Consider the following 13,962-nt stretch of genomic DNA (forward strand, 5'->3'; position numbering starts at 1 on the left):
TTGATGCGTAGGTAAGAACAGTTCTTGCTTAGCCCGTAGCAGCCACGTAAAATTTGCAACAACAAAGTAGAGGATGTCTAACTTGTTTTTGCAGGGCATGTTGTGATGTGATATGGTCAAGACATGATGCTAAATTTTATTGTATGAGATGATCATGTTTTGTAACCGAATTATCGGCAACTGGCAGGAGCCATATAGTTGTCGCTTTATTGTATGCAATGTAATCGCCCTATAATGCTTTACTTTATCACTAAGCGGTAGCGATAGTCATAGAAGCATAAGATTGGCGAGACGACAACGATGCTACGATGGAGATCAAGGTGTCGCGCCGGTGACAATGGTGATCATGACGGTTCTTCGAAGATGGAGATTAGAAGCACAAGATGATGATGGCCATATCATATCACTTATATTGATTGCATGTGATGTTTATCTTTTATGCATCTTATCTTGCTTTGATTGACGGTAGCATTATAAGATGATCCCTCACTAAATTATCATAGTAAAAGTGTTCTCCCTGAGTATGCACCGTTGTGAAAGTTCTTCGTGCTGAGACACCACGTGATGATCGGGTGTGATAGGCTCTACGTTCAAATACAACGGGTGCAAAACAGTTGCACACGCGGAATACTCAGGTTAAACTTGACGAGCCTAGCATATAACAGATATGGCCTTGGAACACGGAGACCGAAAGGTCGAGCGTGAATCATATAGTAGATATGATCAACATAGTGATGTTCACCGTTGAAACTACTCCATCTCACATGATGATCGGACATGGTGTAGTTGATATGGATCACGTAATCACTTAGAGGATTAGAGGGATGTCTTTCTAAGTGGGAGTTCTTAAGTAATATGATTAATTGAACTATAATTTATCATGAACTTAGTCCTGGTAGTATTTTGCAAATTATGTTGTAGATCAATAGCTTGCGTTGTTGCTTTCATATGTTTGTTTTTTATATGTTCCTAGAGGAAAAAAAACTATGTTGAAAGATGTTAGTAGCAATGATGCAGACTTGGTCCGTGATCTGAGGTTTATCCTCATTGCTACACAGAAGAATTATGTCCTTTATGCACCGCTAGGTGACAAACCTATTGCAGGAGCAGATGCAGACATTATGAATGTTTGGCTAGCTCAAGGTGATGACTACTTGATAGTTTAGTGCACCATGCTTAACAGCTTAGAATCGGGACTTCAAAGACGTTTTGAACGTCATGGACCATATGAGATGTTCCAGGAGTTGAAGTTAATATTTCAAGAAAATACCCGAGTTGAGAGATATGAAGTCTCCAACAAGTTCTATACATAAAAAGATGGAGGAGAATTGCTCAACTAGTGAGCAAGTGCTTAGATTGTCTGAGTACTAACAATCGCTTGAATCAAGTGGGAGTTAATCTTCCAGATAAGATAGTGATTGGCAGAGTTCTCTAGTCACCATCACCAAGTTACTGGAACTTTGTGATGAACTATAATGCAAGGGATGACGAAAATGATTCCCGAGCTCTTTGTGATGCTGAAATCGACGAAGGTAGAAATCAAGAAAAAAGCATCAAGTGTTGATGATTGACAAGACCACTAGTTTCAAGAAAAGGGCAAAGGAAAAGAAAGGGAACTTCAAGAAGAATAGCAAGCAAGTTGCCGCTCAAGAGAAGAAACCCAAAGCTGGACCAAAGTCTGAAACTGAGTGATTATACTACAAAGGAAATGGTCACTAGAAGCGGAAATGCCCTGAATATTTGGTGGATAAGAAGGATGGCAGAGTGAACAAGGGTATATTTGATATACAGGTTATTGATGTGTACCTTACTAGTGTTTATAGTAGCCCCTGAGTATTTGGTACTTGTTTGGTTGCTACAAATTAGTAACTCGAAACAGGAGTTACAAAATAAACAGAGACTAGTTGAGGGTGAAGTGACGATGTGTGTTGGAAGTGGTTCCAAGATTGATATGATCATCATCGCACACTCCCTATACTTTCGGGATTAGTGTTAAACCTAAATAAATGTTATTTGGCATTTGCGTTGAGCATGAATATGATTTGATCATGTTTATTGCAATACGGTTATTCATTTAAAGTCAGAGAACAATTGTTGTTCTTTTTACATGAATAAAACCTTCAATGGTCATACACCCAATGAAAATAGTTTGTTGGATCTCGATCGTAGTGATACACATATTCATAATATTGATGCCGAAAGATGCAAAGTTGATAATGATAGTGCAACATATTTGTGGAACTGTCGTTTAGGTCATATCGGTGTAAAGCGCATGAAGAAACTCCATAAAAATGGACTTTTGGAATCACTTGATGCTTGCGAACCGTGCCTTTTGGGCAAGATGACTAAAACTCCGTTCTCCGGAACAATGGAACGAGCTAGTGACTAATTAGAAATAATACATACCGATGTATGCGGTCCAATGAGTGTTGATGCTCGTGGCAGGTATCGTTATTTTTCTGACCTTCACAAGATGATTTGAGTAGATATGAGTATATCTACTTAATGAAACACAAGTCTGAAACATTTGAAAAGTTCAAAGAATTTCAGAGTGAAGGGGAGAATCATCATAACAAGAAAATAAAGTTTCTAGGATCTGATCGTGGAGAAGAATATTTGAGTTACGAGTTTGGCCTTCATATAAAACAATGTGGAATAGTTTCACAGCTCACGCCACATGGAACACCACAGCGTTATGGTGTGTCCGAACGTCATAACTATACTTTATTGGATATAGTGCAATCTATGATGTCTCTTACCGATTTACCACTATCGTTTTGGGGTTATGCATTAGAGACAGCTGCATTCACTTTAAATAGGGCACCATCAAAATCCGTTTGGGACGACGCCTTATGAACTGTGGTTTGGCAAGAAACCAAAGTTGTCGTTTCTTAAAGTTTGGGACTGCGATGCTTATGTGAAAAAGTTTCAACCTGATAAGCTCGAACCCAAATCGGAGAAGTGCGTCTTCATAGAATACCCAAAGGAAACTATTGGGTACACCTTCTATCACAGATCCGAAAGCAAGATATTCATTGCTAAGATGGATCCTTTTTAGAGCAGGAGTTTCTCTCGAAAGAAGTGAGTGGGAGGAAAGTAGAACTTGATGAGGTAATTGTACCTTCTCCCTTATTGGAAAGTAGTTCATCACAGAAATCAGTTCCAGTGATTCCTACACCAATTAGTGAGGAAGTTAATGATGATGATCATGAAACTTCAGATCAAGTTGCTACCAAACCTCGTAGGTCTTCCAGGGTAAGATCCACACCAGAGTGGTACGGTAATCGTGTTCTGGAAGTCATGTTACTAGACCATGATGAACCTATGAACTATGAGGAAGCGATGATGAGCCCAGATTCCGCGAAATCAGTTCCAGTGATTCCTACACCAATTAGTGAGGAAGTTAATGATGATGATCATGAAACTTCAGATCAAGTTGCTACCAAACCTCGTAGGTCTTCCAGAGTAAGATCCGCACCAGAGTGGTACGGTAATCGTGTTCTGGAAGTCATGTTACTAGACCATGATGAACCTACGAACTATGAGGAAGCGATGATGAGCCCAGATTCCGCGAAATGGCTTAAGGCCATGAAATCTGAGATAGGATCCATGTATGAGAACAAAGTGTGGACTTTGGTTGTCTTGCCCGATGATCGGCAAGCCACAGAAAATAAATGGATCTTCAAGAGGAAGACAGACACTGATAGTAGTGTTACTATCTACAAAGCTTGACTTGTTGCGAAAGGTTTTCGACAAGTTCAAAGTGTTGAATATGATGAGACTTTCTCACTCGTAACAATGCTTAAGTCTGTACGAATCATGTTAGCAATTGCCACATTTTATGAAATCTGGCAAATGGATATCAAAATTGTGTTCCTGAATGGATTTCTGGAAGAAGAGTTGTATATGATGCAACCAGAAGGTTTTGTCGATCCGAAAGGTGCTAACAAAATGTGCAAGCTCCAGCGATCCATTAATGGACTGGTGCAAGCATCTCGGAGTTGGAATATACGCTTTGATGAGTTGATCAAAGCATATGGTTTTATACAGACTTTTGGAAAGGCCTGTATTTACAAGAAAGTAAGTGGGAGCGCTACAGCCTTTCTGATAAGTATATGTGAATGACATATTGTTGATCAGAAATGATGTAGAATTTTCTGGAAAGCATAAAGAAGTGTTTGAAAGGAGTTTTCCAAAGAAAGACCTCGATGAAGCTGCTTACACATTGAGCATCAAGATCTATAGAGATAGATCAAGACGCTTGATAAGATTTTTCAATGAGTACATACCTTGACAAGATTTTGAAGTAGTTCAAAATGGAACAGTCAAAGAAAGAGTTCTTGCTTGTGATACAAAGGTGTGATGTTGAGTAAGACTCAAAACCAGACCATGGCAGAAAATAGAAAGAGAATGAAAAGTCATTCCCTATGCCTTAGTCATAGGTTCTATAAAGTATGCTATGATGTGTACCAGACCTATTGTATACCTTGCTCTGAGTTTGGCAAAGGAATACAATTTTGATCTAAGAATAGATCACTGGACAGTAGTCAAGAATATCCTTAGTGAGGACTAAGGAGATGTTCTCGATTATGGAGGTGATAAAAGAGCCCGTCGTGAAGAGTTACACCGGTGCAAGCTTTTACACTGATCCAGATGACTCTAAGTCTTAATCTGAATACATATTGAAAGTGGGAGCAATTAGCTAGAGTAGCTTCCTGCAAAGCATTGTAGACATAGAATATTTGCAAAATACATACGGCTCTGAATGTGACAGACCCGTTGACTAAACTTCTCTCACGAGCAAAACATGATCATACCTTAGTACTCTTTGGGTGTTAATCACATATCGATGTGAACTAGATTATTGACTCTAGTAAACACTTTGTGTGTTGGTCACATGACGATGTGAACTATGGGTGTTAATCACATACAGATGTGAATATTGGTGTTAAAGCACATGGTGATGTGAACTAGATTATTGACTCTAGTGCAAGTGAGAGACTGAAGGAAATATGCCCTAGAGGCAATAATAAAGTTATTATTTATTTCCTTATATCATGATAAATGTTTATTATTCATGCTAGAATTGTATTAACTGGAAACATGATACTTGTGTGAATACATAGACAAATAGAGTGTCACTAGTATGCCTCTACTTGACTAGCTCGTTGATCAAAGATGGTTATGTTTCCTAGCCATAGACATGTGTTGTCATTTGATTAACGGGATCACATCATTAGGAGAATGATGTGATTGACTTGACCCATTCCGTTAGCTTAGCACTCGATCGTTTAGTATGTTGCTAATGCTTTCTTCATGACTTATACATGTTCCTATAACTATGAGATTATGCAACTCCCGTTTACCGGAGGAACACTTTGTGTGCTACCAAACGTCACAACGTAACTGGGTGATTATAAAGGTGCTCTATAGGTGTCTCCGAAGGTACATGTTGGGTTGACGTATTTCGAGATTAGGATTTGTCACTTCGATTGTCAGAGAGGTATCTCTGGGCCCTCTCGGTAATACACATCACTTAAGCCTTGCAAGCATTGCAACTAATGAGTTAGTTGCAGGATGATGTATTACGGAACGAGTAAAGAGACTTGCCGGTAACAAGATTGAACTAGGTATTGAGATACCGACGATCAAATTTCGGGCAAGTAACATACCGATGACAAAGGGAACAACGTATGTTGTTATGCGGTCTAACCGATAAAGATCTTCGTACAATATGTGGGAGCCAATATGAGCATCCAGGTTCCGCTATTGGTTATTGACCGGAGATGTGTGTCGGTCATGTCTACATTGTTCTCGAACCCGTAGGGTCCACACGCTTAAGGTTTCGATGACAGTTATATTATGAGTTTATGAGTTTTGATGTACCGAAGGAGTTCGGAGTCCCGGATGAGATCGGGGACATGACTAGGAGTCTCGAAATGGTCAAGACGTAAAGATCGATATATTGGACGACTATATTCGGACTTCGAAAAGGTTCCGAGTGATTCAGATATTTTTCGGAGTACCGGAGAGTTACGGGAATTCGCCGGGGAGTATATGGGCCTTATTGGGCCCTACGGGAATAGAGGAGAGAGGCCAGAAGGAAGGAGGCGTGCAGCCCCCCTCTGGTCCGAATTGGACAAGGGGTGCAGCCCCCTTTTCCTTCCTCCTCTCCCCCTCTTTCCCCCCTTCTCCTACTCCAACAAGGAAGGAGGGAGTCCTACTCCCGGTGGGAGTAGGACTCCCCTTGGCGCGCCCCTCCTAGGCCGGCCGCCCCCTCCCCCCTTGCTCCTTTATATACGGGGGCAGGGGGCACCTCTAGGGAGAACAACAATTGATCCCTTGGATCTCTTAGTCGTGTGCGGTGCCCCCCTCCACCATAGTCCACCTCGATAATATCATAGCGGTGCTTAGGCGAAGCCCTGCGACGGTAGAACATCAAGATAGTCACCATGTCGTCGTGCTGACGGAACTCTCCCTCGACACTCAGCTGGATCGGAGTCCGAGGGACGTCATCGAGTTGAACGTGTGCTGGAACTCGGAGGTGCCGTAGTTTCGGTGCTTGATCGGTCGGGCCGTGAAGACGTACGACTACATCAACCGCGTTGTGCTAACGCTTCCGCTTACGGTCTACAAGGGTATATAGAAAACAGTCTTCCCTCTCGTTGCTATGCATCACCATGATCTTGCATGTGCGTACGATTTTTTTTGAAATTACTACGTTCCCAAACAGTGGCATCCGAGCTAGGTTTTATGCGTAGATATCATATGCACGAGTAGAACACAAGTGAGTTGTGGGCGATATAAGTCATACTGCTTACCAGCATGCAACGGTATTGTGAGATGAAGCGGCCCGGACCGACATTCCACGTACGCTTACGCGAGACTGGTTTCACCACCACGAGCACTAGTTGCTTAAAGGTGACCGGCGGGTGTCTGTCTCTCTCACTTTAGTTGAACCGAATGTGGCTACGCCCGGTCCTTGCGAAGGTTAAAACAGCACCAACTTGTCAAACTATCGTTGTAGTTTTTGATGCGTAGGTAAGAACGGTTCTTGCTTAGCCCGTAGCAGCCACGTAAAATTTGCAACAACAAAGTAGAGGACGTCTAAATTGTTTTTGCAGGGCATGTTGTGATGTGATATGGTCAAGACATGATGCTAAATTTTATTGTATGAGATGATCATGTTTTGTAACCGAATTATCGGCAACTAGCAGGAGCCATATGGTTGTCTCTTTATTGTATGCAATGCAATCGCCCTGTAATGCTTTACTTTATCACTAAGCGATAGCGATAGTCATAGAAGCATAAGATTGGCGAGACGACAACGATGCTACAATGGAGATCAAGGTCTCGCGCCGGTGACAATGGTGATCATGATGGTGCTTCGAAGATGGAGATCACAAGCACAAGATGATGATGGCCATATCATATCACTTATATTGATTGCATGTGATGTTTATCTTTTATTCATCTTATCTTGCTTTGATTGACGGTAGCATTATAAGATGATCCCTCACTAAATTATCATAGTAAAAGTGTTCTCCCTGAGTATGCACCGTTGCGAAAGTTCTTCGTGCTGAGACACCGCGTGATGATCGGGTGTGATAGGCTCTACGTTCAAATACAACGGGTGCAAAACAGTTGCACACGTGGAATACTCAGGTTAAACTTGACGAGCCTAGCATGTAACAGATATGGCCTCGGAACTCGGAGACCGAAAGGTCGAGCGTGAATCATATAGTAGATATGATCAACATAGTGATGTTCACCATTGAAACTACTCCATCTCACATGATGATCGGACATGGTGTAGTTGATATGGATCACGTAATCACTTACAGGATTAGAAGGATGTCTTTCTAAGTAGGAGTTCTTAAGTAATATGATTAATTGAACTATAATTTATCATGAACTTAGTCCTGGTAGTATTTTGCAAATTATGTTGTAGATCAATAGCTTGCATTGTTGCTTTCATATGTTTGTTTTTTATATGTTCCTAGAGGAAAAAAAACTATGTTGAAATATGTTAGTAGCAATGATGCAGACTTGGTCCGTGATCTGAGGTTTATCCTCATCGCTGCACAGAAGAATTATGTCCTTTATGCACCGCTAGGTGACAAACCTATTGCAGGAGCAGATGCAGACGTTATGAATGTTTGGCTAGCTCAATGTGATGACTACTTGATAGTTTAGTGCACCATGCTTAACAGCTTAGAATCGGGATTTCAAAGACGTTTTGAACGTCATGGACCATATGAGATGTTCCAGGAGTTGAAGTTAATATTTCAAGCAAATACCCGAGTTGAGAGATATGAAGTCTCCAACAAGTTCTATACATAAAAAGATGGAGGAGAATTGCTCAACTAGTGAGCAAGTGCTTAGATTGTCTGAGTACTAACAATCGCTTGAATCAAGTGGGAGTTAATCTTCCAGATAAGATAGTGATTGGAAGAGTTCTCTAGTCACCATCACCAAGTTACTGGAACTTTGTGATGAACTATAATGCAAGGGATGACGAAAATGATTCCCAAGCTCTTCGTGATGCTGAAATCGACGAAGGTAGAAATCAAGAAAAGGGCATCAAGTGTTGATGATTGACAAGACGACTAGTTTCAAGAAAAGGGCAAAGGAAAAGAAAGGGAACTTCAAGAAGAACATCAAGCAAGTTGCCGCTCAAGAGAAGAAACCCAAAGCTGGACCAAATCCTGAAACTGAGTGATTATACTGCAAAGGAAATGGTCACTGGAAGCGGAAATGCACTGAATATTTGGTGGATAAGAAGGATGGCAGAGTGAACAAGGGTATATTTGATATACAGGTTATTGATGTGTACCTTACTAGTGTTTATAGTAGCCCTTGAGTATTTGATACATGTTCGGTTGCTACAAATTAGTAACTCGAAACAGGAGTTACAGAATAAAGAGAGACTAGTTGAGGGTGAAGTGACGATGTGTGTTGGAAGTGGTTCCAAGATTGATATGATCATCATCGCACACTCCCTATACTTTCGGGATTAGTGTTAAACCTAAATAAATGTTATTTGGCGTTTGCGTTGAGCATGAATATGATTTGATCATGTTCATTGCAATACGGTTATTCATTTAAAGTCAGAGAATAATTGTTGTTCTGTTTACATGAATAAAACCTTCAATGGTCATACACCCATTGAAAATAGTTTGTTGGATCTCGATCGTAGTGATACACATATTCATAATATTGATGCCAAAAGATGCAAAGTTGATAATGATAGTGCAACATATTTGTGGCACTGCAGCCCCCTTTTCCTTCGTCCTCTCCCCCTCTTTCCCCCCTTCTCCTACTCCAACAAGGAAGGAGGGAGTCCTACTCCCAGTGGGAGTAGGACTCCCCTTGGCGCGCCCCTCCTAGGCCGGCCGCCCCCTCCCCCTTTCTCCTTTATATACGGGGGCAGGGGGGCACCTCTAGGGAGAACAACAATTGATCCCTTGGATCTCTTATCCGTGTGTGGTGCCCCCCTCTACCATAATCCACCTCGATAATATCATAGCAGTGCTTAGGCGAAGCCCTGCGACGGTAGAACATCAAGATCGTCACCACGCCATCGTGCTGACGGAACTCTCCCTCGACACTCGGCTGGATCGGAGTCCGAGGGACGTCATCGAGCTGAACGTGTGCTGGAACTCGGAGGTGCCATAGTTTCGGTGCTTGATCGACCGGGCCGTGAAGACATACGACTACATCAACCGCGTTGTGCTAACGCTTCCGCTTACGGTCTACAAGGGTATGTAGACAACAGTCTTCCCTCTCGTTGCTATGCATCACCATGATCTTGCGCGTGCGTAGGAATTTTTTTGAAATTACTACGTTCCCCAACAGGAGGTATTAGGTTCAATTTGTTTTTACATTTCTTTCTTTCATTTAGTTTGCGAGTCTCGTTCTCTTACATGCTAAAATCCACGTCTCCGTGGCGAAAGGTGTTTCTCAACAAAGCAAAAATAGACATTTTCATTGCAAAAACATTTAGATGTATTGTTTTTTAATAGAGTATAAATTATAAACTTGCATTTATGTGAACCTATAAATATGGTATACATAGATTTTGATAAATAAAGGCTTTTTTGTGTTGTCAGTTACAGTGAACGCGAGGGATTTTTTTTCCTCAACCAACCATGCATCATATGCAACATTAAAGCTAAAGGTCTTGTTTGCTGGATGAGAGGTGTTGGATTCCTCGAGGTTGTGAAGGCTCCATCTACTAAGTTTAATATGCATTGGAATTGGTTTATGCCTAGACCATAAAGTTAGAATGCAAGTATGATCTAAAACCAATTAAATGAAAGCCAATTTACATAAAATATTTAGAAGATAATGCATCAAGTTAGTTGTCTCTAAAGATATTCCATTTCTTAGGGGAGCATCCTAAGTGACAGTGCCTCGAGAGTTACCTAACATGCAACATATGTGTTGTCAATGTGTCCTTATAGATTTTTTTATAACTGTCCCTATTGAATATTGGTAACAAGTGTATAGTAGGTTATGGTTTAAGACAAAAATGAATGAGATCGTGTCCATCACAACTGGAGATTTGGGTGACTCCATTAAGTGATAGAGAATTTCATTTGCGATCTGCACGGGCCCTCCTGGTACCCTGTAATATAGCAACCATAGGCGAACATAGTGCACTGGGTTTGGGTGGCGGTGGGAGTCACATTGAGCGGCCTATGAGGCACTAGGCTATCCCTGATGAGAATTTTTGTCTTCATTTTTAGAATGGTGGTTTATGGGTTTTTTTGGGGCTAGAAGGAGGGTTAAACCATGTGTTAATTCATCTCCTTGGATTCTTTTGTACTGAATCCTTTGATCGTTTGCTTACTCTCATGTTAGTGCCTACCACAAGCAGGGGCGAACCTACCATAATACATTGATATTCACATGAATACCCATTTTTTGCTGAAAAATTTAATGTGTGTACATCAGTTTAACATTAAATAATAATGGAATTACTAATTCTTGTAAAGGAAGGACATAGTGTATTTGGTAGGAGCATAAGGTGGGAGGTATTAGGTTCAATTTTTTTTTACATTTCTTTCTTTCATTTAGTTTGTGATTCTCTTTTGCTTACATGCTAAAAACCACGTCTCCGTGGCGAAAGGTGTTTCTCAATAAGGCAAAAATAGACATTTTCATTGCAAAAACATTTAGATGTACTATTTTTGACGAAGTCTAAATTATGAACTTGCATTTGTGTTAACCAATAAATATGGTATACATAGATTTTGACAAATAAAGGTTTTTTTGTGTTGTGAGTTACAGTGAATGCGAGGGATTTTTTCCTCAACCAACCATGCATCATGTGCAACCTTAAAGCCAAAGGTCTTGTTTGCTGGATGAGAGGGGTTGGATTCCTCGAGGTTGCGAAGGCTCCTTCTAGTAATCTTTAATATGCATTGGAATTGGTTTATGCCTAGACCATAAAGTTAGAATGCAAGTATGATCTAAAACCAATTAAATGAAAGCTAATTTACATAAAATACTTAGAAGATAATGCATCAAGTTAGTTTTCTCTAAAGATATTCCATTTCTTAGGAGAGCATCTTAAGTGACAGTGCCTCGAGAGTTACCTAACATGCAACATATGTGTTGTCAATGTGTCCTTATTGATTTTTTTTATAACTGTCCCTATTGAATATTGGTAACAAGTGTAGTAGGTTCTGGTTTAAGATAAAAATGAATGAGATCATGTCCATCACAACTGGCGATTTGGGTGGCCCCATTAAGTAATAAAGAATTTCATCCGCGATCTACCATTTCCACCAATATTTCATGGGACAAAAATGAATGAGATCGTGTCCATCACAACTGGAGATTTGGATGGCCACATTAAGTGATAGAGAATTTCATCCGCGATCTACCATTTCCACCAATATTTCATGGGACAAAATTGAATGAGATCGTGTCCATCACAACTAGAGATTTGGGTGGCCCCATTAAGTGATAGAGAATTTCATCCGAGATCTATCATTTCCACCAATATTTCATGGGAAAAAAATGAATGATATCGTGTCCATCACAACTGGAGATTTGGGTGTGGCCTCATTAAGTGATAGACAAGATTTGGGTGGCTCGATTAAGTGATAGAGAATTTCATCCGCGATCTACCATTTCCACAATATTTCATGGGATAAAAATGAATGAGATTGTGTCAATCACAACTGGAGATTTGGGTGGCCCCATTAAGCGATAGAGAATTTCATCCGCGATCTACCATTTCCACCAATATTTCATGGGACAAAAATGAATGAGATCATGTCCATCACAATTGGTAATTTGGGTGGCCCCATTAAGTGATAGAGAATTTCATCCGCGATCTACCATTTCCACCAATATTTCATGGGACAAAAATGAATGAGATCGTGTCCATCACAACTGGAGATTTGGGTGGCCCCATTAAGTGATAGAGAATTTCATTCGCGACCTACCATTTTCACCAATATTTAATGGGACAAAAATGAATGAGATCGTGTCCATCACAACTGAAGATTTGGGTGGCCCCATTAAGTGATAGAGAATTTTATCTGCGGTCTACCATTTCCACCAATATTTAATGGATGGCAATTAGGGATGTAAGTGGACGATGTCCATGAGGAAACACACTAACCTTTGTTGCTTCGATAATCATGTTAGGCTTAATTCCCATATTGTGGACGTTCACGGCTCGCGGATGTCTTCCGCTTGTATGCCTAATGGCCACTCGCGTACCATCGTACCTCGGTCACCAATCACATTCAGAATTTTTATATCATATAAGACTCGATCTTTTTTTTCTCACCAAATCAGACGCAACTATAACTTAGAAAAAAAATTGTCTGTGTACAATGCAAGGTGCTTACAGAAATAAACCAGTTTTTCTTAAGTATCAGTGCTTATTTGTAGAGGATAGACTCTTAATTAGGCATCCCTCCGATAGAGATAAACACTGATGTTTAACGGAAACTCAGTTTATTTTACTAATCACCTTCCTAAGAACATGACACCTGTCATTACCAATCTCATTCATTAACATGACACCTGTGAACCTGTCATAACTCGAATTTAAAGCATTGTAAGGCCACAGAACATGACACATTTCATTACCAATCTCAACGTACCAGCAGCCTTCTTCTTCTTCCCATGCCGTACCCCCCTAACTAAAATCGTTCGACACCAAGTCGCGATACGCGTGACCGTCTTGGCTTATGAAATACCCGGTCGGAGACCGCAGAGCATCCAACGAGCGTCGAGTGCGAGTGTGTGAGTGAATTGTGGAGAGAGAGAGAGAGCGAGCGAGATGGAGAGAGGCGAGATGGGCGGCGGCGAGGGGTCGGAGGAGGCGAGGGGCAGGGAACGGGAGCGGGAGTGGGAGGAGGCGGCGGAGGCGGTGGCGTACGACTCGTGCACCTGGCCGCCGCCGGTGGTAGTGGTGTGCGGCCCCGGCAACAGCGGCAAGTCCGCGTTCGCCCGCCTCCTCCTCAACACCCTCCTCGCAAGGTGAAAACCACGGAGAATTCGCTGAACCGTTCCTTCTTCTCTGTACCCACCGTGCTGAAGAAGCCAACTGCATTTGCATTTTCCCTGCCCTCTCCTAGTCGCATTCTGCTCTGCTTCACTGCAAAGCAGCTGAATGTGCATACATTCGGAGAATTTCAGAGGTCGACTTCAAAATTCGAGTTATTCGTGTTCGGAGCTGGGATGTGTGGACGTGTGGTGTTCTACTACATTTAACCACGCTTCAAATTTACTTTATACGTTTCAAATTCAGTTGGCATACTATCCGTATTTGCTATTTATATTAGAAAAAAAGAATCTGTATTTGAAAAAGGGTAAGATGGAGTTAGTTACAGGAACAAGGAGTAGCTATGTACCAACAGTTCGTTTTTTAGATTGTCTTATGACTGGGAAATGCGAAAAATGCTAAACTAACGGGCTGATTACGGGGCTATT

The 13,962-nt window shown here is 41.2% G+C and overlaps 1 protein-coding gene across 1 annotated transcript in view; it reads left to right on the top strand.

The window, feature by feature from the left end:
* The first annotated feature begins 13,170 nt into the window (after positions 1-13,170).
* Positions 13,171-13,962, top strand: part of LOC119324605 (polynucleotide 5'-hydroxyl-kinase NOL9-like) — a 6,329-nt gene continuing 5,537 nt past the window's right edge. The window contains exon 1 of the mRNA XM_037598377.1: positions 13,171-13,509. Coding sequence (XP_037454274.1) covers positions 13,310-13,509 — 200 coding nt within the window. The 5' untranslated portion in view covers positions 13,171-13,309. The remainder of the gene's footprint in view (positions 13,510-13,962) is intronic.

This window comes from Triticum dicoccoides, chromosome 6B, assembly GCF_002162155.2.
Source record: "Triticum dicoccoides isolate Atlit2015 ecotype Zavitan chromosome 6B, WEW_v2.0, whole genome shotgun sequence".
Taxonomy (NCBI): Eukaryota; Viridiplantae; Streptophyta; class Magnoliopsida; order Poales; family Poaceae; genus Triticum; species Triticum dicoccoides.